This window comes from Caloenas nicobarica, chromosome Z, assembly GCF_036013445.1.
Source record: "Caloenas nicobarica isolate bCalNic1 chromosome Z, bCalNic1.hap1, whole genome shotgun sequence".
Lineage (NCBI taxonomy): Eukaryota > Metazoa > Chordata > Aves > Columbiformes > Columbidae > Caloenas > Caloenas nicobarica.
In genome coordinates, this window is record NC_088284.1 from 21,203,279 (window position 1) to 21,229,431 (window position 26,153).

At 36.9% G+C, this 26,153-nt stretch overlaps 2 protein-coding genes across 5 annotated transcripts in view; both read right to left on the bottom strand.

The window, feature by feature from the left end:
* The window catches only part of CPLANE1 (ciliogenesis and planar polarity effector complex subunit 1), a 53,559-nt gene extending 53,250 nt beyond the window's left edge, over positions 1-309 (bottom strand). For all 4 annotated transcript variants that reach the window (XM_065655461.1, XM_065655462.1, XM_065655460.1 and 1 more), the window contains exon 1: positions 227-309. The gene's annotated coding sequence lies outside the window, so the exon portion shown is untranslated. The remainder of the gene's footprint in view (positions 1-226) is intronic.
* Positions 310-3,240: 2,931 nt separating this feature from the next.
* Positions 3,241-26,153, bottom strand: part of NUP155 (nucleoporin 155) — a 29,960-nt gene continuing 7,047 nt past the window's right edge. Inside the window, exons 12-35 of the mRNA XM_065655465.1 lie at positions 25,652-25,752; positions 24,071-24,241; positions 22,954-23,064; positions 21,938-22,032; positions 21,091-21,179; positions 18,584-18,646; positions 18,334-18,484; positions 17,377-17,443; positions 16,369-16,487; positions 16,075-16,178; positions 15,025-15,158; positions 13,037-13,228; positions 12,228-12,366; positions 11,440-11,575; positions 10,871-11,024; positions 10,498-10,602; positions 10,253-10,407; positions 9,612-9,741; positions 9,233-9,346; positions 8,640-8,760; positions 7,609-7,719; positions 6,187-6,323; positions 5,336-5,436; positions 3,241-4,053 (exon numbers count right to left, since the gene is read on the bottom strand). Of these exons, the coding sequence (XP_065511537.1) occupies positions 3,915-4,053; positions 5,336-5,436; positions 6,187-6,323; positions 7,609-7,719; positions 8,640-8,760; positions 9,233-9,346; positions 9,612-9,741; positions 10,253-10,407; positions 10,498-10,602; positions 10,871-11,024; positions 11,440-11,575; positions 12,228-12,366; positions 13,037-13,228; positions 15,025-15,158; positions 16,075-16,178; positions 16,369-16,487; positions 17,377-17,443; positions 18,334-18,484; positions 18,584-18,646; positions 21,091-21,179; positions 21,938-22,032; positions 22,954-23,064; positions 24,071-24,241; positions 25,652-25,752 (2,939 nt within the window). The 3' untranslated portion in view covers positions 3,241-3,914. The remainder of the gene's footprint in view (positions 4,054-5,335; positions 5,437-6,186; positions 6,324-7,608; positions 7,720-8,639; positions 8,761-9,232; positions 9,347-9,611; positions 9,742-10,252; positions 10,408-10,497; positions 10,603-10,870; positions 11,025-11,439; positions 11,576-12,227; positions 12,367-13,036; positions 13,229-15,024; positions 15,159-16,074; positions 16,179-16,368; positions 16,488-17,376; positions 17,444-18,333; positions 18,485-18,583; positions 18,647-21,090; positions 21,180-21,937; positions 22,033-22,953; positions 23,065-24,070; positions 24,242-25,651; positions 25,753-26,153) is intronic.

The following is a 26,153-nucleotide window of genomic DNA, read 5'->3' on the forward strand; positions in this document are numbered from 1 at the left end:
CTCCCGTTGCGGGGTGGGCACAGCCCCCGAAGCGAAGCAGAGCACGGAGCCGCCGCTTCCGCGCGAGCAGCGACTGAGGCGGGGACGAGTCTTCCCCTCCCGCCGCCACCCACAAGCCTCCCGCTGCTGCTGCTGCTCGGGTCAGGGCAGAGACGGTCCCTCCGGCTGACTCCGTCCCTCAGGACACAGACAAAAGGAGGCGGAAGGTGCCCAAACCGATGCTCACCGCGGCTGCTCATGGGCTCTCGCATGACACCGACGCCCCACACTTGCCGCCCCGGCACACCGGCGGCCGCCAACAGCCCGCCGGGCCCGCGCAGCGCAGTGCGCAGGCGCGGGGCCTGGCTCCGCCCTCCGGGCTGGCTCCGCCCCCCGGCTGGCTCCGCCCCCCTCCCCCCCGGGCTGGCTCCGCCCCCTCGGGCTGGGCGCTGCGGTGCTGTCGCTGGCGGTGGGCCTCAGGGACACCCGTTCAGGGTCAGCCTTCTCTCTGCCGCTTCGGCTCCCAACCTGCCGGCTTGGCAGGCTGCGTAGAAGTCCCATGCGTCTGGAGAAAACTGACCGCGGGGAGGGCCGGGCACCGCGTAGTGGCTGTGGCGGCAGACCGGGGTGATAGGGCGACAGCTGAGGTTCCGAGGGGAAAACCTGCACCGCCATCGGCAGAGAGGAGGGGTAAGTGACTATAGGAGACAACTGTATGAGACCAGCTCTCCCTGTCGGATACAGGAATTCAGGTGAAACACAAGTACGGTGAGCACTCACTTTTATCATCTTGAAGAAACGTCTTTGATTCCCTTAAAGCACTTATGCCCTTAAACCACTTTAGACCAAGTCCCTTTCTACCTTCCCTTAACCCCAATCTCGACAAAAAATGAGTAACGTTGGGACAAAAAAAAAAAAAACAACCAACCAACCAAAGTAATAATCCAATTGTTGATAATTTTGAATTTTGTTAAGGAGAAGTGGTTCACGTTAATGTTGCTCCGTGTACTTTTCACCACTTGTTTCGGGTACCTGCATTAATCCACCCAGCTCTCTCCTCTTAGGTTTCCACAGCCCTCCAAATTTTAACTGGGAAACAGAACCCACCCTTTCTCCATCTGAGTGCAGAGCAAGTGCTATGAAAACAGAAGGCAATGTCTACACTGAAATTACCTGCAATCATCTGAAAATATCTAAAAGATAACTCTTGAGATACTTTGAAATACTCCAACTTTGGAAAAATCTGTAATATTTCCAGAGGCATTATTCTATTAACTGGGGAGGGGAGGAAAGAGGAAAAAAAAAAAAAAAAAGAAAAAAAATGAGAGAGCTGAAACTCAAGTCTGTGACTTGTGTTTGTTTCAAACTTTCCAGTCATTTCTCCAGATCTGAAAAAAGAAAAAATCTACTCACCTAGATTATGGAATATGGCTCAACAGAACATACTTTTGTGAAAATGTTAAAATTTAGACCAAAAAATTACATAGATCAGGCAAGACTTGGGACAACACATATGAAGTATGAACAGAACCTGCACTAACAAGACTGGGCTAAATATACATGACATCCTTCGTGTGAAACACAGCCATCAGCAGAAAAAAAAGCCCCAACTTGTCATATCTAAACATAGTATACTTTAAATGGAAAGACGCAGTTCTTTCCCGGGATGTACAGTAATTCCTCTATTTAAATACGTACGGAGGAAATTTCAACACTGACAAAACAGAAAAGAAAATATTAAGATTTCAGCTCTATTTTGATCTAACAAGAGGTAAAAAAGAGATGTATTCTAGTTTACATACCCCTTCACTGTGTGAATTGTGTTCCCCAGGGATCAGTATCAGTATTGGGGCCAGTTCTGTTTAATCTCTTTATCAATTATCTGGACGAGGGTATTGAGTGCACCCTCAGTAAGTTTAAAAGCGACACCAAGTTGCATGGGAGTGTTGATCTGCTGGAGGGTAGGAAGGCTCTCCAGAGGGATCTGGACCAGCTGGATCAATGGGCTGAGGCCAATTGTATGAGTTTCAACAAGGCCAAGTGCCAGATCCTGCACTCGGATCACAACCACCTCAGGCAGTGCTACAGGCTCGGGGAAGAGTGGCTGCAAAGCTGCCTGGCAGAGAGGGATCTGGGGGTGTTGATCAACAGTGGCTGAACATGAGCCAGCAGTGTGCCCAGGTGGCTGAAAAGGCCAACAGCATCCTGGCTTGTGTCAGGCATAGTGTGGGCAGCAGGACTATAGAAGTGATTGTCCCCCTGTCAGCACTGGTGAGGCCCCATCTTGAATCCTGTGTTCAGTTTTGGGCCCCTCACTACAGGAAAGATACTGAGGTGCTGGAGAGAGTTCAGAGAAGGGCAACAAAGCTGGTGAGGGGCCTGGAGCACAAGTCTGATGAGGAGCGGCTGAGGGAGCTGCGGCTGTTTGGCCTGGAGAAAAGGAGGCTGAGGGGAGACCATATTGCTGTCTACAACTACGTGAAAGGAGGTTGCAGCATGGAGGGGGTTGGTCTCTTCTCTCAAGTAGCAAGTGATAGAACAAGAGGAAATAGCCTCAAGTTGCACCAGGGGAGGTCAGATTGGATATTAGGAAAAATTTCTTCACGAAAGGCATTGTCAGGCATTGGAACAGGCTGCCCAGGGAAGTGGTGGAGTCACCATCCCTGCAGGTGTTTAAAAGACGTGTAGATGAGGTTCTTAGGTACATGGTTTAGTGCCAGAGTTAGGTTATGGTTGGACTCAATGATCCTGAGGGTCTCTTCCAACCAAAATGATTCTATGATTATCTGGCTGAAAATCATCAGAATGTACCTGGCAGTTCACAGGCAAAGGAAATTAATGGGTGTATTTTAAATAAAACTTCAGAGCATAGTAATCAGATCTGGTAGTAAAGGCTGTAAGTAGATAGCTTCCATGTAAATAAATGTCTAAATCTGTAGGCATAAAGATGCTCGCTTCTTTCCCCCACTAAAAATCTCTCTAAACTCTGTCATCACTTACTTATGTGAAGAAGTTATTTGAGAAAGACTAAAGACCAGCATGAACTGGCAATTTCTTGTGCATGTTATATAGAGTTTGTGTTGCTGAATACAAAATAAATTTCCCTGTAGGAAGAGATTTAAAAAGGAAGCATGCATAGAGGATGATGCATAGGCTGTGCTTCTTTTAAGGAATATACACTATTTGGTGCTTGTGTGCATGTAATGAAAGTAAGACAAGTCACTTCTTGACTTTTTTTTTTATTTTAAAGGATACATAATTTAATAAAATGGATAGGGAAAATAATTTGATGGGCTTTTAATTCTGTTCTTTTACTTCCAATACAAATTAGATTGCTAGTTTCTGCAATTTCATCCCGAACATTCTATTTACAGAGGCAGCTTGTGTGTAAAGTGACTGTTATGAAGGAATAATTATCTTCGTTACTGAAAGATGTGCCAATAAACTCTCAGGCAGAGAGTTAGGACTGCATCACTACTCCCCAGTATGACGGCCTTTACATGCCCTTTTATCATCATCTTGCCTTCTGCAGTTGTTATTTTCTATTTTGATACTTGTAAAATAGCTATCAAGAAGATTTTTACATCCTACTTTCCTCCTTTACTTTACACTAAGAAAAGTAAAAAAATTTTCCAAATATTCTTAATCCTCAAGGAAAAGATCACACAATGTATTTTATTTCAACAGTATTAAAAACAAGCTTTCCATTGTTAAAAAAATTGGTAGTAGTAAAAGGAACTCAATTTGTCACATTTACTTTACAACTCACAGATACCTTTGGAATAGCACAAATACAGGCCACACAACTGGTAACTGCAGCAGGAGATACAACTTTCTCAGAACTTCTTTCTGAGGATTTGTTCTTCCAGAGATTCAGTGCAGACATCTGAACTTTTGTTACATAGTTCATTTATCTGAGATTTGTTATTAGTCAATCACTGAAGCCGTTCTAATTTAGCTTGTAGTGATTTAAAATTCCCAATAGTAGTCTGCACCACTAGCGTCGGGCTCATAGACTGAAGTTCAACCAGGTAGCAACTAACGGCATCCAAGCAAACATTTGTGAATCGTCGCCTGTAAAGAAAACAGAATAATAACGAGCTCCTTTTTGTTTCTGTGTATTAGAATTAATCTGAAATAGAAAGTGAGCATTGAGATTTAATGAAATAACATATCAGCAAGACATCTGTCAGCTACTTGTAAATATTTAACTATTTATTACAAATATTAATTTTTGAAATCTTATGCTTGTGACTAAGGCATAATGGGAAAATAAATAAATAATTACTATTTATCTAATAATAAACAATGAAACATGATACAGTTAAGGGCAATGTTAAGGGCAAATCTTTAATATGTAAAGTAATATCTAAATATTAATGTAACCAATATATAAGTTGTTAATTTAGATAGCAATTTAAATATATAAAATTAGTATCAAACCACAATGATTTATGTATTAATTTCCAAGTAGATATTAAAATTAGAAAACATTCACTAAGGCTCTAATAAGTTTGAGTGTTTAAATCAGCTAAGCATAAAAGACCAAAAATGTGGGTAAAGACAGATGTAAACTATATGTGAACTGGGGACATTTGCATGCATATTTTCAAGAGAATCAGAAAAAAAAAATGGTTAGAAGTATTATCAAGACTTTGCCTAGTTCTGCTCACCGTGAAAAGATAGTTCTAACTGAAGTTTGTATAGTCTATTCACAAAAGTTCCCAAAGCTAAAGATTCCATAATATGCAGGCAACTTGTTCAAGTACATAGCTATTCTTTTAGCTAAACACTTTTTCTATTATTAAACCTAATAATTATAGTCTTAATATTAAATTAACCTAATATTAAAATCTTGCTGCAGACTAAGCTGCATTTTAGTCCTGGAGGCTGATTCATCACCAACCTCTTAAAAACCATTTGGGAAGATCTATCCTCAGGCTTAGTCTCCTCTTTTCCAGAATTCAGTGCTCCTAGCCTTTCTTCATTAAACCGTTCATTGTTTCTTTCACAAAATGCCAGATTCTCATTTTTCCCCACTTTTCCCAGATTCCCTCAAATTTGCCTGTATTACTGCTTAAAGTATGTTCCCAAAATTTGCAAAATAGTCCTCTCAGTTCCTCATGAATCTTCAGTGAAGTGGAGAAAATTCTCTTTATTGAGGTAGTTTACAGGGAGGATCCTACAAGTTTCTACCAACTGGTTTTGAATGAGGAGTCTCAGTAGTCACCACTAGGAAAGAAATACTAAGTTCACCCAAAAGAAAAGAATAAAAGCTTTGGGGATTGCTGAAATGCAGTGCTTTAGGATATTTTATATCTTTCACTATTTATTAAGACATAGTTGCCTTTCTTACCTCAGGAGTACTTTGGTTGGATCTTGTGCATATCCTGATAACAATAAATGAATACATTCTAAAAGGTGTAAAGGCTTTTTTATTCTATTCCAATATGGGTCCTAAAAAAAAAATCCAAAATATTAACGAGGCAAATATTAAGGAGATAAGAAAAAAAACACCCTCTCTGTGTATGTATAAACAAATTGACAGATGTGGCAATTATTTATTCATTGTAACAAAAATATAAGAGAAACTGCAATTCTATCTTGATCTATATTAAGTCTATAATTTACTATTTTGACTTTTGACTACTAAAACATACGTAAATTTAACTCAGTTTTCCATTTCCAAACAGTCTGTAAAGTAATAGATTTTAGGAAGTTCTGAATTCCTTACATTGTAAGGAATCTGGGTAAAAAGTTTATTCTCTTTAATTCTCTTTAATTCTGTTTAAGCTTGTTCTACAAACCAAAAGTTAAAAATATGACTTTCTTATTCTTTATGCCTATTGCATCAATAGATTAGACAAGAGGCAGTAATACAGCAAATTTTAATAATTAATAGGAAACAAGATTAATATATTCAAAATATGCTGTTCCTTCTGCAACATAGCAATTCTAATCCTACTTAATCCTAAATCAGATTTAGGTAAAGTAAAAGGATTAACAATTTTCCCTATATTTTAAGATTGAAGTGAATAAAATCAACGGGGGGGGGAAAAAAGCAGCATTAAAGGCCTTTGAATTAAAAAAAGCTACGAAATTGATATTTTGATATAAAACACTTTACTTTATTTCATGCTTCCTGCTAAAGACAGACCTTAATAGTAGCTGAAAACAAAATTTTTATGTTGTGGTTATTTTCCTTACCCGTGCTTTAAACAACTGGTCATATACTTCTAGCAGCCTTGGTAATGGCACTCCAATTTCTTGCATGGTGTATGTTACAAAACCTACATCCCAGTTCAAAGTGCAGACCTGTTGCTCTAGAAACTGCACTAAAAAATCTGGAGGACAAAAATAACGGGATGTTTAGATTCCAGCTTGTTAATGGGGGTCTAGCAAAGAAAGGCATTTGAAAGTGATTTATTCCAAGCTTTAATTTTCTGTCTTCCACACAGTTGGTACTTTTCTCCTGTGAAGCACAAGTAATAGTTTGTCCCAGTCTGCACTCAGGGAAGGATATGCAAAATGTAACTACCTCCAAAGACAGTGTTATGCTATCAGCAATGCATGACAGGGATTATTCATACTGTGTACTTTATTACAGTCCTGCCATGAACTATGCTGTTAAGAAAAGTTCGTTAACTTTTATTTCAGCACAAAAGAGCATACTATCATTTCATTTGCTGGAAAAGCCAGCAACACTAGTGAATATTTTATCACATTTAACTGTCAGTAACAATTAACAATATGCTGACAGCACTACATTTTCTTTTACAACACTAGAATATGATAAAAGGACGTTTAGTGCTGAACAATATGTTTTCCAGGCTTTTATATAATACCAACTTCTCAAAACATCTGAGCATCTCCAAAGCAGAAAGATGCTCCAAAAAGGATCAAGAAATCTCCTGAATTCTGATTTTAGAATCTGCCCCTGCAGATGGCAGTGGATACTTCAAAAGACAGCAGATAAAAGTGGCTGCCTAAAATCTTACTATATGTGTATATATACATTTTTACATTGGACTTTGATAAAAACAAAGTTTATTACTTTCTAAAATGGGATCTACTAAATAATCCAAAAATAACTGCTGCTGCCTTCTAAGCTTCATTTACTTCCTGTTCAGGGTGAAAAATCTGGTAAAATTCCTGGATAAATTCTAGGAAAAACTACACCTGTAAAAAATGTAATGGTTTAGTAATCATACAATAATATTGTGTTTACAAAACTAGAGGCCAATAGGAATTCAATTTCTAATTTTTGTCTAACCTCCCTCTCCTGAATCCCTTATCAAAAGTCACTGTCATAACAATGCTTTTGTTCCCAATTTCTGGGAGAAACTGAAAAGTACTACTCAGCTATCCTCAAGATTAACTCCATCACTATTGACAGCTGAAATAATTTATTGCTTCAGCTACAGTAAAAAAAGTCACAAATAGCTACAGTAATTATGTATCACAAGCATGTAAGAATCTATCACAAAATTATCAATATTCTTTCCTTCTAGGTTTTAAAATGGGGGACATTTCCTAGGTTAAAACTTTTTTTTTAAGAGACTAAAAATAAACCTGTGACCCATTCATGTAATGCGTATGTTTATTTACTATGCAGGCCAAACAACTTGCCTAAAGGAAAGTAACGAGGTGTTCCAACATATATCTTTCCAAGCAATACCATCTTCAGACTAAGTTCTTGCATTCTGTCAGCGGGGCTCAGAGACACACTCTTGCTCAGCTCTGAAAGGGCACAGAAATCATTTAGAGAGAACTTCAGGGAAAAAGTTCCACATTTATACACAACTATACTGAAGTACTCAAATTTACTACTAGCACATGAAAATCTTTTGCTATTGTCAGTGCAAAATCAGCATGTGGAAGTGCAAATACAACTTTTTCTGGTGTGTATGTATGTATACTTACAGATTTTCGTGTTCCCTTGAAGTTCTGTGCAAATCTACTTAAAAAAACCCCAAAGAACAAGAAAAACAATCAAACCCCAAAACCCTACCACCAAACCCAACAACAAACTCAGAAGAAAACCACTAGCACATAGCTTTTCCCTCAAATCACTGTCAGTGTTGTTTGCACAATGGCAACCTCAAGCACAAAATCCAAGAAAAAACCAAAATAATTAAAAAAACCACCCACAAACAGGAAGAGATAGTGAATTACCAACTCTCGTGTTAAAGGGTGAGGAAGATTTACCATAGTCAAGTGGCTAGGCTTGCAGAGCTGTGCCTGCTACTCTGCTTCTCAATAAACGGACAAAATCCTTACACTTCTACTCCTGTCAGCATTATAAAAACACAGAACTCCCTGAAGATTCTTTAACTTTTGTCATGATAAATGTAACATTTTTATTCTAATTTCCTAATAGTGAAATCTTCAGACAAAATTTTTCCACATATAATGGAATCTAAGAACAAGACGGGATGAAATGACTTCAGAAATGTTATCTAGAATGGGATTATTCAAGCCATACAGGGCCGAAGGCAGACAAGTATAGTTAACTATACTTACCAAATTTATCACAGAATAGTCCAGAAAATGTCAACTTGGACAGCGTATCAGTAGCAGCACAGTTAGTCTTAAAAGGTCTAATTGTATCATTTTCCTACACTCCTAGCTTGTACAGCTCTTTGTTCATTAAGACCTACCTTTCTCAATGATTTCTTGCCAGAGAGTTTGCACCAAGATAGGATCAGAATGACCCGCACAATGTATAATTGCAAGCTTGCATTCTGAGAGCTTAAAAGGATCAGCAAATTCTCCATACAGCTGAAAGAAAAATTATTGCGCTTTACATTTCAAGTAGGATAAAAAGGACATTTTTAAAATCAGCTTTATTTTGTGTGGTGGACATCAGACTAGTAATAGTGCAACCCAAGTAACCATTGTCAACACTAAATGATTTTTTTTTTTACTACATTTAGTTTCACTTCTTAACTTCAATCCCCAATTTTATATGAAGTTATAATTACTACCATTAATTTCCTAACATTTTTTCCAATAAATGAATAAGTCTAAGAGACTTAGTAACAAAGATAAACATGGAAGAAATTAAAGTACTAAAGACTGGAGGAATATCAAAGTACAGAAAAAGACAATCTTGGGTAACATTCTAAGACCAGGAATGCCAAACTATCCATTGCTTTTCCTAGCCAGCATAGGAACATTCTTTGCAAAACATTTCCTCCCCCCCTCCCCAAATGTTATCAATTGACTTTTAATACAGAGAAATTTTAATCACCTTGGTTATATCCATCAGCTCAGCATCAAGCTGGGAGATTGCATCTTGCACTGAAGAGTGATGGGAATACTGCCGTTGTAATGTTTCTTGTATTTGAAGCTGGATCCTTGCAACCTTGTTTAAAAAGAAAAATAAAATATGTCAAGATTGGATTAATTTAATCAAAGCTTAAGAATACACTCAGAATTCACTTTATTTAAATGTAGAAACGTTACTGTCTTACATCTCAGAATCTCCTGTCAACTGCATAACTTCGCCACATTGGGAAGAAAGCCCAGAAAACTCTTTCTACAGAATTGGTAATAAAAATGTCATGTGCCAATATGACAAAGTGAAATAATGCATTTACAGTATAGCTTAGATTAATATTTTTTCTTACTTCCATTTTCTCTTCTAGTTCATGTAGGAATTCACCATCTGCAGCTATAGAGGATATGGCAGTGGAACTTTTGGCACTCAAAATGGCACGTGCAATGTATTCAAGACGCTGCTGAAGAGAAATCTCTGTGCTGCAAAGCAAATATCCAAAATAAAATGGGGAATTACTATAATTATTTGAGGGTTAGTTATATTCTAACTAGACTCTGGGAATTAGCACATGACTTCTCCAGATTTTACTAAATCAAGCAGGACATTATCCAACAATGTGACACCATCTTTGGAGGCTCAGTTCTAGTTTACTTTTCTATCCATTACTCCACAGTTACACTATCACATTACAAAATTCCATGTAAGAAATGACCACTTAATATACAGTACTTAAAAACAGGAAATACCTTGCAAGCTAATGTATAATACATAAAATAAACATGTAATTTCTTCCCAGTAATGGTTTGGATCAAAAGGTAATATATTCCGTTGATTTAAAATCTTTTCAGCAAACACCCTTAGGCATTGGTCTTCTCTTGTCCTTGGCCTTTTTTTTTTTTTTAAATACCTACATATAAGGTTTTGATTTTAGTTTATTTGGTTTTTAACCAATTAGCTCAATATATGCAACAGATCACACATAATCCCTACCTATGCAGGTCAGCCAACTTAGCCAAGACTCTGGCTGCATTACTAAAATTTCTGTTCTTTTCAAAGTATCTCCACAGTAAATCCATATAACGGACTTTGTTTTGGTCAATCTTGGTCATCCGCACAAGGTAGGGTTCCAAAAAGGGCGCAGTAACCTGCAAAAGTCGTAAAGATAACATTTATATTCTTCCTCTCTCCTCTTTTTTAAAGCATCAGCATTATTACAATTAACTCTTCCAGTTCACCTGTAACAGCTTGTCCGTCAGGTCAGCTTGTATCAACCAGTTGTAAAGTGCAATACTGAAGAGTTCATCTGTTGAACGCTGAGCTAGCTTCAGCATTTGTTCAAACTAAGGGAAGAAAAGGCCAAAGCTGTTTTTCCAGAAGTGGTTACATTACACCAAGCACTGAATATGTATGTGACAATACTTAGGTTCATGTTATTTGCATGTCATCATTTCTATGAACACTCTACATAAATAGGCCAATTTGTGACAAATTTTTACTTTTATCTGCCTCACTACTTAAAAATAACTTCTTAAAAATAACAAATTCCACACCCCTTCAAATCACATCATTTTTTGGAGTGCAGCCATGAATTTTTTGTTAATTTCTTACATGATGCCCTGCTTCTTCATTGCTTAGCATGTTGGGGTCAGATGACAGCACCGGGGGACCTGGCTTTTTGGGTACACTTGGAGACTGAGGAGCGGCTTTACTTTGATTCACTAACTCTTGAAGGGTGTCAGTGATGCACTTGTAGCTGTTCAATCTGTAAACAGAGTAAAATAAAAGCAAAACCTCAGAGTCTTCCTTGCAACTGTCTATGAAATACTCAAAAGTTGTTACTGTGTGCCTTTGTAAACACAATTACTAACATTTGAAAAGATCGCAGACTATCGTTGCCACAATCTAGTCTGTTCTCAATCATCTTTCTAACAATTCTTTATATAATATTCAGATCACAATGTTTTCTGCATCTATCAGTTTACCATCTGTTCCAGTTTAAGTTGGTGCCATATTAATGAGAAACATGGAAAGCATGCAGGGCAAAACCATCTATACTGTTTTTCCTTATTAAGAAATGCTGCTTGTTACCCTGCATACCTTCCCCAAAAGAGTTACCCTTCTGGTCCCTTGAAATAAAGCACTCCATATAACGGTAATAAAGTATTCTGAAAACTTGCCTCTCTTGAAAAGCTTGAAGTCCAACAACATCCTCTTCTGGTTCTCCATTTTTATAGAAATGAAGGCCAAGACCTTGGGGATCTTTCTTCTCAGCAGCTGTAAGAGAGAGTTCTACTACTCCCTCATAGAAACGCACTAGGAAAGAAACAACAAATATTACCATTCATTATTGTATGTCACAAAATGGTGACAAACACTTCCATTTTAGCCAGCAACAAAAAATAAATCTTATTCACTCTGATTTGCATGGTATAAAGGTCTATGCCTGTACTGAACCTGTGGGATTATATGCAAGTTTGAAGTTACAGATTAGGACAGAGGCTGACATCTTGACTGTTACAGAAGTTATATCTACATTTGAATTACGTACTAGCTTCTACTGAACAAAACTGGATTCAGAACCATATTTCAAACAGCATATTTAGTATAAAACCTTACCTGCAAAAGTACAATCATTTATCTTCTGCTTACATACAGCCCAACAGTTTTCCTAAAGACATTTTTGTGACATATATGAAATAAATGGACACTACGATGTGAAAGAAGTGGATGAAAATATTTTTATACAGAGGTAGGTTTTTTGATTGTTTGGTGAAATTTAGAAAGGCTTTAAACAAGAACAGGTTCACATGTATTAATTATAAGAGTTACTAAGAAATTGTTTATGGCAAAACACTATAAAAGGAGTTGAAAGTTAGTAAACAAACAAAACAAACAAAAGAGGAGATGGCACAAAAGGATATTACAGAAACTATTTACCAGAACATGATCAGCGATTGTCTCTTACCTTGCCTATATTGTGCACAAACATTAGCAAGGTCAACTTGATTGCTGATCTTCTGGTACTCTTTCAGCGACTCTCTTAGCATCTTTTCTTTTTCTACTTTGCTTTGAGCCTGTCGAGATCGCTGAAGCAGTTCATTTGCCTAAAGACAAATGATGGGAAAATGGAAATTATTCACATAAACACATCTGAGCAGATAATGGATATTGTTGTAAGTTAATGAGTTATTATTCCAAACTTCAAAGCTGAAACAGTAGAATCATTATCCTCTCAGAAGCACTCTCATCATTTGATAACACTAAGTTTCTAGCAGAAAGACTGTACAACGGCAGTAGAGAGAAAGGAACCAACTGGTTCCCCATTCTCCCCTCACCAGTTACTTTTTCAAATTTATTTGAAGAGCTTCAGAAAGTCTAGTGCTTAAACGCAATTATCTTTCCAGAAATTCGATGAATCGAGGCGACAGAAAATAAGAGACCATGCTGAGGAAAGGCTGGATTAAGAACGTATTTTATCAACATCAGGAAGACCGTTTTATTAGACATCACATAGGAGGTAGAGAACCTATGAACACTACAAATAATTGCAAATGCTTCAAACCAGAGCTTGCATAATCTTAAGCATTCATCAACTACAACACAGAAATATGCACACGACCTGCCTTCATTAGTTCTTGTGCTCCTGAAACTACCTAAGCACAATGATCTACCTTGTGTTCCTGAAACTACCTAAGCACAAGCTGCCTGGCTTACCTCATTTGAACATGTTCTAAAGCTCTATCTTGGTGCTGTAAAATCTGGAAGTGCACTTACCTTGGAACACAAAGCATCATCAGTGCTATAAAGAAGAGGACAGATATCTTGCAAATGGGCAATGATGCCATCCACAGCAGCATTATCTCTGATATAACAGTTTATGAGAGAAGCAATGAGTGCTCCAGTCAACTCTCTGTCTCTAATTACCAAGTCTTTGAAAGCAGTAATCTTTAGATGTTCTTGAAGTTCCTGAAGATAGAATTTAATCAGTTTACCAAAGCTGTTACTTTATTGTTTAGAAATATCACAAAGTTATAGCAGCTAAATTGACTGTTTGCAGTAAATAAAAACATACACAACTCCAATGACTGAAGTGCACAGCACAGAAATACATTATTTAAAATACACATTATAAAGCAAAATGAAAATAATAAAGAAAGCCCTATCAATGAAGACACTAGACCGTTGGATGCCAAAGGATGGTGAGAACTGCTTGAGCAGACCTCTCCCATCTTCACTATGTGTCACTTTTATTTCAGATCTCTGCAAGTAAGAATGAAATTAGCAGTTCCCCTTACTTCACAAGGCACTGCCAGAATGTATAACCTATAAAATGAGTATGTCACAGCTTTTAATAATGGGAACCATCTGAGTACTGTCATAGATTAAAAAAATGACAAATGCATAAAAAGGAGGAATTAAAAAATTGGAGGTCTGTACTCTTTATGCTTTTTCACAGTAAATAACATCGAAGGTTATTAATTATTTTTAATTATTAGGAATATTTGCTCACATAGAGCTGCCAGTAGTGTCTATGTAGTGTCTATGGATGTTCACTAATGGCATGAAAATACTATTACAAAACTCCAGAACTACTGAAGACAGAGGAAAAGGCTCCATTTGTTAAACAATTCGTTAACTCCTTGTCCCACACAAGAGAAAAGCTGCCTGTGTTTGAAATTGTGCTAACTCCCCAAAGCAAGAGTGTAAATAGCTCCAGCTTCTGTGCATTTTTAAAGTTTAAAAATTTTTATTTTTATCAACAAAGAATACCACTTCTCAAACCATTTATTTTCCTTTTAAGTGCTAGGACATAATCCCTAGTATTCAAGTTAATAGCTTAGCTTTTTCAAAGGCTGGATGCAAATTCAACATTAGCAAAGGGTGCATAGCAGTAGCACCACAGTTCTGTAAGTTTCCTTCTTTACAAACCAGGAGAGAGAGGCTGGATTAACTGAGGTTGTTTAGCCTGGAGAGGAGAAGGTGCAGGGAGCAGTGCGTGGGATCTTACTAATATTTACAGGAAGGTGTAAGAAGGCAGAACCTGAATTCTCTCAGTGGTGCACAGTGACAGGACACAATGCAATGGCCAAAAGCTGAAGCAAAGGAAATTACACCTGAACATAATAAAAATATTTTTTACTCTAAAGGCGGTTAAACACCAGAATGGGTTGCCTGGAGGGGCTGTAGAGTTTCCATCTTTGCAGATATTAAAAGCCTTCCTCGATATGGTCCTGGGCAACTTGCACCAGTTAACCCTGTTTTGAGCAGAGGGGACAGATAATCTCCAGAGGTCCCTTCCAACCTCAGCTGTTCTGTAGTACATTCTGGAACCTTACTTACACAGAAGGGCAAGGATTTGAGTCTCTACAGTGCTATTGCTCTTCACTGTTAAACCTTTACCAACACTAAGGAAGGCACAGAGTGAATTCCTCCTGGCCAGACAACATTGATCTATGCTTTTTAGCACATTTTGCAGAATGTGCTGAAGGTGAAAAGACAGTAATTCATAAAACCAGACTCATTAACTGACAATAAAAGTAAAATAAAAAGTGACATTTCCAATTCGCTAAAATTGGGTGATGAGGTCAATACTACATGTTAGTCTCAAAAATAAACACCTGCAACCTCAACGAAAATCCATCTATGGTTTAAAATTCAGGATATGTTTCTCAATGAATTAAAAGTAGTACTCCTTTGAGAATAGGTAGCAAAAGAAATTCAGATGTTAAACACAAATTAAAATCATATGATTTGGATCGTACCTTCTGCAGCTCACCTACAACAACACTGAACTGGTGCTCACACAGCAACTTCCATAAAGCCAATGCCTGGCAGGTTTTGCGAACAAGCTGCTGGATGCCTTGAAGTGAGGTCTTCTCAGTTAGCTGTGCTTCGGCTGAAAAGCAAAGAGACTGTCAATGAGTAACTGTTCTACACGTTTTGTATTAGCATGTACATTTTTGAGGCTTTACAATAATCTCCTTAAATTTCAATTTTTTTTTCTCTCAATTCAGTATTTCTTTGTAATAGGACAACATACTCACTTGTCTCACAAACAAACTACAAACTGCTTAACACTTGCTATCCTAAAATATAAACGGATGTGCAGCTACCAAATATTGTAATGAGGAGATGAAACAATCTTATGAAATATGAAGAACATTAGGAAGAACAAAAAGAAGACAGGTAACAGCACAATTTCAAGATTGTCTGCATGGGGAAAAGAGGACAAAGAGGACATGTATCTACACAGCATTGAAATTTAATTTTTCTCAGAGAAAGCTTAGAGTGCTTTAAGTTCAAGTACCTCTATTTTAACTTAATAAATTAAGAGATATAACTTATGTTTTGCAGTGGCTCAAGACCACTAGATGTTATTGTGCCAAACCCCAGATTCTCCTCACAGAGAGATCTCTCCTTTGTCGTCTGCTTTAATTGGTTGCAATATTAAAGCTTTCAATATCAAAGTGAAAGATAATATCTGAAGCATGTAACAAAGTCTCTTAAGGCTGGAACATTTCTCTATCTAGTTTTGAGTTTCCATTCTGGGTATATACTTCATCTCTAGCAGTTGTATGTAAATGATTTTTTCACATCAACAGAAGCACTGCTCCCAGTATGACACAGTATGGAAGCAAAAGCAAGGTGCTAGCAAAGCTAGTTTCCAAACCACAGTGCTTTTTCTGAAGGATTATTACCAAGCACGGCATATTGATTAACATCAAATTTGTATGGAAAGAGGTTTTAACAAGAAAAGAGAACGTCCAAATGCATCATTTCCTGTTACGTCCGGTTCAAAAGTAATTACGTACCATGGTATTTCCTCTGGAGGTCTTGCTGGACTTGCTGAGAACTTCCCCCATCAGGCCGCATAAAACCCAGGAGCCTCTGTTGCAGATTGGCTGGTGTGCTGAAACTGTAATTCCAAAATAAAAAGGGATGCTAGTATGATTAAAAATAGTGACTCTTTTAAAGATGAAATCTAACAACTCATTTTAGCTGAGATGAAGCTATGTACACTTCAACTCAATACAGATACACACAGTAGAGTTTTTCAAGAGGTAGACATTAAATATCACTAGTAAATTTAACACAATGAATAATACCTTGGGTTTCCAAGTGCTCCTACTGTAGCAAACTGTGAATTTCTATCCAGAAATTCTTGTAAACCTTTCAGTTCTTGCAGTACACATTCCAGCCCATGGGATGGAACACTGCTTTCTATCTGCAAAAGAAAGTAGACTTTACAGAAAGCTTGGTTTCCAAACTTTTTTCCAAAAATTTTCAATTTTAAGCTAAAGCCAGAAAAAAGACAAATGCAAAGAGGGCACAACAAATAAACAGCATAATAGTAATGCTATCACTGGAACACAACATTATTTTACCAGAAGCATTGAGGAGGGCCAGACATGTGAAGAGGTACTAGTTCTCTGCAGATACACAGTATTCAAGATGCTACTTTCTTTGCCTCTTTGATAACCAAGTCGGCTGTGTTTTACTATTTCCAGCTCTGAACTAAAACAATGATTGAGCATTACTAAGACACAGAGTATAACTGTCAAGGTCTTCCAGAGTCTTCCAGTTACCTTAAAACTGGAAGAGGAAAGCTCATGTAGAAGTTAGTTTGTATTGCTGAAATTACTCAGTTCAGGATTCTGTTAACATCCACAGTCAGATAAGATTTTGTTATTTTGATCATGGAGAAAAAGTGAAACACCAAGATGTTAGGAATATGCTGCGTATTTTTTTATGTCCTTACATAACCGCAATGTTTATCCTAATCCACTAAAGCATTTTATTTTTAGGTTTTGTCTGGAGGTGGTATGCAGAAATGAAGCGCAATCATTAAACATGGAGAAAACTGGCCATTGCCATTTAACAGCAGAGATCAAATTACAGTTAGGTTTCTTATAAAGTAACACTGAAAATAGTAGCTTAAAAATATTTAAAACCTACAATTACTCCTCAGTTAAGAGCATAGCACTTAAGAAAACATTCAAATAGCAACAATGGTTTTTTTGCTTATCAGTTCATAATTGGGAATGGAAGTATAACACGGCTTAAGACATATACTATAAGGAACTTTTAAAAATACAAAATAATGTTTTACATACTGCAACAACTTCTCGATTGCCACTTTTGAAAACTCTCTCCAGGACTATACTGCCATCCCAAATATTTCTGCAACACAAAACATTACTGTGTTAAACATCAAGTAATTTAAGCAAGTATATTTGCAAGTCTTGTATGTATAATTTCTTAAGAAAGAAATGGTAATGCTTTTTACTTCAAGGTCTAAAATAAGGATTTAATTTGGGTGAAAATTAAACATTCAAAAAAGTTACCATTACACATTTCTGAATGGTATAGATACAGATAATTAACAAAATTTCAAATTTTTAAACTTTAATTAAATCAAGCTTGATGCTCTCAGGTATTTTAAATATAGGCCAATATTATTCTCTGGAAATATAGTGTAGGTAAATAAGTGTCATAACAAATATTTCTTTCCCAACCAGCATGCAGAGAGATGACTGACATATGAAGAGCTCTGTTCTTGCTTGGGGTGTTTAGTAACACAGGACTCAACAACCAAGTAACAGAATCCTCTGTAGTTTTGCTTCATTGCTGATTTCAGCATTCTGTTTAAAGCCTCTTAACAGAAAAGACTTCAAGCCAGGACTTCGATCCTGTAAGTCCTTCTGCACTTCTGTTTCATCCTTTAGGAGTTTGAAACATACAACTCACAGGTTTGAAAAATAAAACTGCAGTTTTCAGAGTTGTGCATATACACTTGATTGCAGAATCAATGCCTAAGCAACTTTACTGTCCTAGCCATTCACTGCATGTATTATCATTAACAGAGCTGGAAAGAGGATGTATTATACCAATGGGTACTTCATAAACACAACATAAAGATGCACTTTACTAACTTCAGATTTAAATGCTATTAAGACAGAATTCACCACCGACAAGCATTAGGGGAAATAAAAACTATGAAACAAATTAGGGGAAATAAAAACTATGAAACAAATTGAGTGTCAGAATCTCTTTTTACACAAACACCTCACCCTATAATCCGAGCAAAGTATATGCAGATGCCATTGTGTCTTCCAGAAAATACTATCTCAGGACCCATCATTCCACTAATGGATGTACCAGGGTGAGACATGGAATTCCCAGAAGGAAACATGGGAGTTGACATACTAGGAGGTTGTAAACCTAGGGTGAAAGTAGGTAAATATTAATCATTTGAATGCAAATAAAAAAGACTAGTTGAAAAAAACTCCATTTCTCCAGCAAAGGAAAAGAAGGCATTACCTTGCCCAGGTGTTGTCAGAAAGCTAGGATTAGGATATGGACTATCAACAGTCAAGGGAGAACCTAAAAGGGAAAAGAAATAAAGGTCAGTTTGTTAAAAACAAACAAAAAAACCCAACCCAAAATATAATCCATAAATCCCTGTGCAAAAGCAGCAAAGTTGTTAAATCAAGTACTTTAAAGTTGGAACCATTTCAAGACTTTTTATTTATAGTTAAATACCAAATTGCACTAATCTCTTACCAACCTAACATTCTGTAAGTGTACCAAATAGATATGTTTCTTTCAAGAGCAGGTCTTACACTTTTTTTCCCAGCATTCACATGCTATTTATTGCACATCATCTGTTACCTGCATTGAATATAATACTGTCCACATACGTATTCTTGTTCTTCACCCTCTGACTGCTCCCTTGCCTAATATGGGCACCTACTCTCAAAGCACTCACACTTTCAGTCTTTTAAATGTTTTCAAAGAGTAACAATTTTACCTCCAAAGCACTCAACTGAAAGAAACTGGTCTTATTACTCTTTAATTTTTACATAAGGCAGTTGGACAAACACCACAGCAATACTGTTAACTGGGAACATTCAGTTTAATACTGTCCATGGCCTCAGACTCACCTGTGAATCTTCATACCTTCTGCAAATTAAGTCTGAAGACCTAACTTAAGACCTCAACATATGAGAAGCATGTGTAGTCATCTACAAAAACATCCATGTGCCATCAGCATGTAGGATGATAGACCACAGAAAGGGCAAGAAAACTGACACACTGAAAATTTAGCTTTTATCAAAGAATCAGTCCTTGCTTTATTCACTACAGCTCTCCTAACTTCACAATACACAACAGTGTAAAGGATAATAAAGTCCTTCAGTAAACAGTGCCAATGCATTCTCAGAGCACATACTCCAGTGTGCCAAGAAAAACGCAAACAGGCAGAAAAGCCACACATGAATGCGTAAATAGACTTTCAGCAGTAAGAAAAAGAGGGAAGTTAAAGGTGCCTGGCTTTTTAACGCTAATATTATTGTAAGGTAGTTTCACATGCAAAATTTCAAGGTGTTTTGGTCAATTTCTGTCAGCACTGTGTGACCCACCATATGGGACATTCAAAATATCAGAATCTTAATTTCATATGACAGTGCTATACCCTTTAAGCAAACGGAGTAAGGAGTAGCTGAAGAACTGGTGCCATCTTCTACCTGGACCTGTCACTGAAGCAATACGGAAACATGTGCTTTGATACTATGTTTCAAAGAGGCATACAGGACAGCAAATTATAAAAATATCCAAACGTTTAGACTTGGGAAAAACACATTTACTTCTAAAAGGAGCCACCTCATTGATTACAGAGCTTCCTGTCATTTCCTCCACACCATATTCAGTCTGCTCCTAGCACCTGTTCTCCCCATAGCTGCTGTCCTCTCTAACTCAGATTTAATATTTAATTTTACATTCTACCCACATTGCTACTGTTCCACACCATCAGGCTTGGAAAGTGATGCCATTGATGTATTGAAAACAGCCACTCTTCTTACTGTTTTAGTACTAATTAAGAATTCTGAAAAAGATAGTCAACTATTTTTCCAAAACTTTGTCCCAGTTGAGCACACCTTTCCCCAATACTTAGGAATTTGTACATAGGTCAAAACCAGCATTGAAATGCAATTTCCTTCCATTTCAGACAATCAGGTTCTTTCCCAAGTCTGATGTGTAAAATTGAACGCAACAGGTCAGATAAGGCTAAAGGATGTTGGAAATTCATGAGTTTCTGATTTTAAAAAATTATTTAATTCAGTAATTCAGAGTTACAAATGCATCATTATGAATTCCTGTTTTTAAAAGCCTTTAAGATCCGTAACACATACTAAGAGACAACTTCCTGAAGCAACTGTAGAAATGAAAGTGAATCTAAGTAATACAGACAGGTCTCCACTCCAATAAGCATGAAGTTCTGAAGAGAAAGAACAGGCACTACTCTCATTTGTAGGTGGCACTGACTACCTAAGTAGAAATCACATGTTGAAGTTGGAGCTTTTACAGCGAGAAATAACTCCAAACAACTAACCCATTTCTTGATCAAAATTTTTATTCTCCTAAGCAATATCTGCAGAGGCATGACAATGGCACTGTAAGAAGATACTATCTTGTCTGCTACAGCCGCACAACAACCAACTAATCTTCATAAAGTTTGAACTATAGTATTGATAAATAGTTCCCTGGCTGCTGAGATGCCTCTGGTAGCAATAAATGTATACCTTCTTCACATAATCTTAACAGATTATATGCAACATCCAGACATAGTTCGAGATCACATCACCTTCTCACTAAATTAAAAAATCACTTGAGACAAATGGATCAGACTCTGTAATCCATTCGCCAGTGAGCGGAAAATCAAGGACTGTTTTAGACAAAAAGAATACAGGTACTTGTGAGAAGACAAAACACAACATATTTAAGGACAAAAAAACCTGTCCAAAAACCAATAAATGCTTGCTACTTACTGGCAGGAACGGGAGAACCCAAAATAGGTCCAACATTGCTTGGAGGAGGCAGAGCTGATGGAAATCTCATTTGTGCTTCTCCACCATATCTAAAGTTTACATGCAGAGACAAAAATTCCTCACATTTCATACACAGTCCACTTTGTTTTCATGTCTTTGAAAATTAACAGCAATTTTGGGACTCTTTTAAAATGGAGAATAAAAAAAACAGCATAACTTTTCAGAAATATTTGTGACCGTATGACACTTTTGGCAGAGGAAAACTAACGGAACGTGTTATATTAAAAAGCACTAACATATGCAACTGCAAAGATAAGTTATATGAACAAGTATATTTTTGTGGATGTTTTAAGTTCTGGTGATTATGTGATATGAACAGGCTTTAAAGAGAAATTTACCAATTCTCAAAAACAGGCTGATATTTTAGTATTGTTTTAAGGTTTGCCTCTACAGGAAAGTGGACAGAAGGACACACTCGAGACAGCTCATGCTTATCCTTCTACTGTCGACGAATAATTTCTACCCATCTCTCTCCTATAGTGCTACAAGCGCATATTTTAAAAATCTTTCCTTGCCAACAACTATCTCTCCAGAGCTATCGTCTACATTTTCTCTGGGATACAAGCATCCAACAGGGCAACTATCCAGAAATCACCATTACAGGAAGTTTTCTTTGTTGATGAGCCCTAAATTAGTGCAAAGGCATTTTCTATTACGTTTAACAGTCTATGCTCATTTTACAACAAAGCTTGCTCAAGTAGCAGATTAAAGAGCCTGTACAATTATTCACTGGCTATAGTGATCCTGTGCATAATGTTCAGAAAAAACTTACAGAATTGAAACTTACCTGAAGAATGCTCGAGTAGCCCAGGCAGATACTTCTCTATCACATGCAGCAGTAGAACAGGCCAAGATAAGGCAAGTGGCACAGGCCTGATCCTCCTGGAGCATATTATACTATTAGTATGGCAGCTTATATCAAGTTGATAAAGAAATGTATAGGAGTTACATTGCTCAATAAGTAAACAATAAATACTTTTTGCATCATTTTTTGTAGAAGGCAAGGCAATTGGCTCTTCCCTATTATAGATAGGAAATGAATCATAGTAAGGCATCCCACTATGGCGGGTAAGTTTTGTTATACACAGTTCTTGAAACACAGTGTGATTACTGGTAGGAAACAGTCTCCCATGTCTGTCACCTAGTTATGACTAAGATTCATGCAATTTCTACATAAATGTAAATTAGGATTGTGTTTGAAGAAAAAAAATCTATACAAATAATGGTTTGCATATTTGTAAGGAATGTTAAAATAACACTTAGTATGTCCTGTCGAAGTGCAAAAGAATAGATTACAGTGAACAGATCCTAATGACAGATGACAGATACAAATCAGTACTAGTCAAAATTGTAATCCATGATAGCTTCCCTCTTGCTTGTTTGTTATTTACCTTAAACAAAAAATAGACCAATTACACACATTTTTACAGGCCTTCAAAATGTAAAATCCTCTTGTAGTGGTAGGAATTTAACTTTTTTTTAGAAACTCTTCCTCCCCTGCTCTTAGATGAACTCCATTCCTAAACTAAGAACTGCATCATACTTCTGCATACAAGACATAGAAGAACTTCAGGGAAAGTGAATTACACTTCAATTTTTAGATACGATAAGATTAGAAGTTATTTCTCATTATACAATCTCATTTTATGTAGATAATACAGGAGGAAAAGCTAATACTTTAATTGATAAATGAAATGTTAACTAGACGTTTATAGCAACAACAAGAAGATGCTGAAGGAAGTGATTAGATTTACGGAAATATTATACATCTTCCATTTTTTGTAACAGGTCGAAAGTTCATACCTGATGCAACTTGAAAAATCTTTCAATCTCTTCTCCATCTCCACCTACATTGCTAACCAGCAGATGCCGCAGCTGATCAACAGGTCTGAGTTTATGAAACATAAAGCTCCCCTAAAAATAACTCGAAGTTAGTGAGAATAAAGTTGTCTTTACTCAGACCATCCCAACACCCTGTCCCTACAATGCTTATCTTCATAAATATGAATTTTCCTTCGTTGCACTACTGGATCAAAGTATAACGTGAATGGTGCCTAAAGCCCAGCTCCCATTCATATACAGAGAATTTTGTAGTGAGTCTAGGAAAGGCAGAAAAAAAAATACAATTGCTATAAATTCTCCATAAAATAAGTTATTTTTGTCCTTAGTCTAATATGAAGGACCCAATGCAAACACACAGCACACAGATACAGAAAAGAAAGGCTTTATCTATCTTTCAAATCCTCAAAATTGCCTAGAAAAGAAATGCTTGAAGAATTCAGGGTCAAGGGCATTGTAAGACTCTACACTTAAACATCTTGCCTGCATCCATAGTAACTACTGGAGAGGGTCCATTTAGTGCCTTTTACAAAATAGCTGCCATGAAACATAAGCAGGTCGAGTCTAGAGGTTACAAGACATTAACGATTAAATATTTCTTTTTTAAATTGCCTATTCATTAAGCACCCTAAATTGTTGCTAAATGTAATCAGAAAACATACAAAGGGAAGTTCTTTTTTCTTTTTGTGGGTTTTGTTTTTTAAAACCCTTTCAAAAACTCCCTTTGGGACTTCTTCTATGACAAAGAATATACCTAGCAATCCATTGTTTGTTTCAATTCCATGTAATCATGAGTATAATCAAGTTTAAAAGAACTTCTCAGATGATGTGTACCTACGGGGGTCTCTTGAGACCAACGAAAATTATTCACACACTGTGTACGAGAAGCTGGCCCAACAGCTTTGAGTAAATTTAAAATAGTTACAGATGGTTTCAGCTATCTTCTTCCTAACTCCTTTTTATGTTCAGAATATAATCCTCAAAGCATATACAAAATGAATAAACATTTACAGGTTTAGATCAGTCTTCCAACTTTATACTTACTCTTCTGATTTCTTGTATTAAGAAAAGGAATACTAACCTGGGCTGAAAGCAGAACAAACTTCTTAGGTGGCAGCATGTGTTGCTGCACAACAACGGGGGAATCAGTTATTGGAATACTGTCTTTATTTAGTGGTGTTACAATCTTCTGAACTTTAAATTCATCGATAGTAGAAAGAGCCCAGGAATGTCCATCAACACGGGTGGTCATCTGTACAAGAGATAGATATCATCCAAAGTTTGGTAACAGACATACATTTTGTATGTCCATGGTGATATTTTCCTATTTACCATTTAAAATTACACAGAATAGAATCTACTCTTGACCCAAGAAAACCCAGAGCAAGTTCTTTTCCAGTCTAACACAAGGTTACCACCAAATGTACAGCTATATACATACTGTTGCTTTTGGGGGACAGGGAATAATACATCGCTTCTTCTGAGGGACAGGGATAGAGTTTTGTATTTAAATGTAAAACAACTTGCTAAGTGGGATCCTTTAATTCTGCTACAATATAAATAGCAACAACCTACTAACCATAACAGAACTAAGTACCAAGGATATAACGAATGCAGCTGAATCACAGAGGTTTGTAACGCTTTCACAGCTGGGAGCAGTACTTCAAATATAACACCAGAAGGGACATACGGTAGTGAATAGATTCCAGAAAACTATGTATACTAACAACAAGGAGCTGCAGCTCAAGAAAAGGCTGCGGGTTTGTTTGGGAAACCTACCTGTGCCACTATTAAATGCCTTGGAAAAAAGAGAGAGGTCAGCACTTGGGATATTTATGTGTAAGTTTTTTCAGGGAAGGGATCTGGAGTAATTATAAAGCTCCACTGTAAGTTATTAAAACCACATATAAATCAAAACCTGACTTTGAAACTTTTAACTTATACAGTCTCTCCACTCCAACTCTACTACTGCTCCTCCAATAATACTATTTTTGACATGTCACTCCTCACATCAGTAGAAGACTTCAGACTTCCTTCAGAACTGGAATACATGAAAAGTTCTCCCTGAACTGAAGCATAAGGCAACTAACCCCCCACAATTCCTCTTGCAAACCCACTTATGTAACAATTGGGAAAAAGAAAATCAGAAAAGAACCACAAAATAATGAAGAGATTAATCATGTCTGAAATCTAAGGAAGATGTAGCATATCAGTTTAAATAAACTCAAAGCCTCTAGCACCTACTTTTTAAACAATCTTTGCCAAATTTTATCCTCATCAACAAACACCACTGTGGACTGTGTCTTTCTGTGCTTGTGCACAATATGCAGCAGGTTATAGACAACACTTTCAAATCTATTATTAAGTCTTAGAGGTCAAGGCAAGCACATTTGATACATAGCTCGCATCATGCTAGAAAGTATGGCTGGACTAGGAATTCCTACTAAGAGATCAGATCCAACTCACTGACAAAACTGCCTGCTAAATTTTTTTTCTCTGAACTATACTGAGTAGTAGCTTTGTAAGCGCTTCCAAACTGCTCATGCAAGTTTTCAGTGAAGTATCCAGTTCTTGCAGATAGTATTATTCAAGTATCTGTTATCAGAAAGGAAAAAATAATATCTAGATTCCATCAAAATTGTATAGAAGTTTGCTTTAGTACCTGTGTTTCCATCATTGGCTTTTGAAAAGGGAAAGAATCATGATTGATACACCACAGGATGTCATTATCCTCATTTTCTGAAGCTGCCATTAACAGGACTCCTAGCAAGAACAGCAATATTAAGTTTGTATTAGAAGCAATAATCATGCATTAGATACAAGTTCATGAATTCATTATTTAGTAAAAATCAATCTTTAAATTCGAATCACACAATTTAAACAGCAAATAGTATCTCCTGCGTTTGTATGTCATAGGGTTCTTTAGAAGGTCACTTTCAACACCACTTGCTGTCTACTCTAAAAGACATAAACAAAAATGAGGCTAAAATAGATAGAACATGCCTCAAAAAAGAGATGTTTAAACAGATCATGGATTTCTCTGCTCAAACACTGCACCTTGCAGAAGAACTAAATTCTGAAAAATATGACAAACTTCCACTTCGAAAACCTCTCCCATTAACACACAGAAGCCATATTCCATTCTCAGTTACTCCCACTGCTTC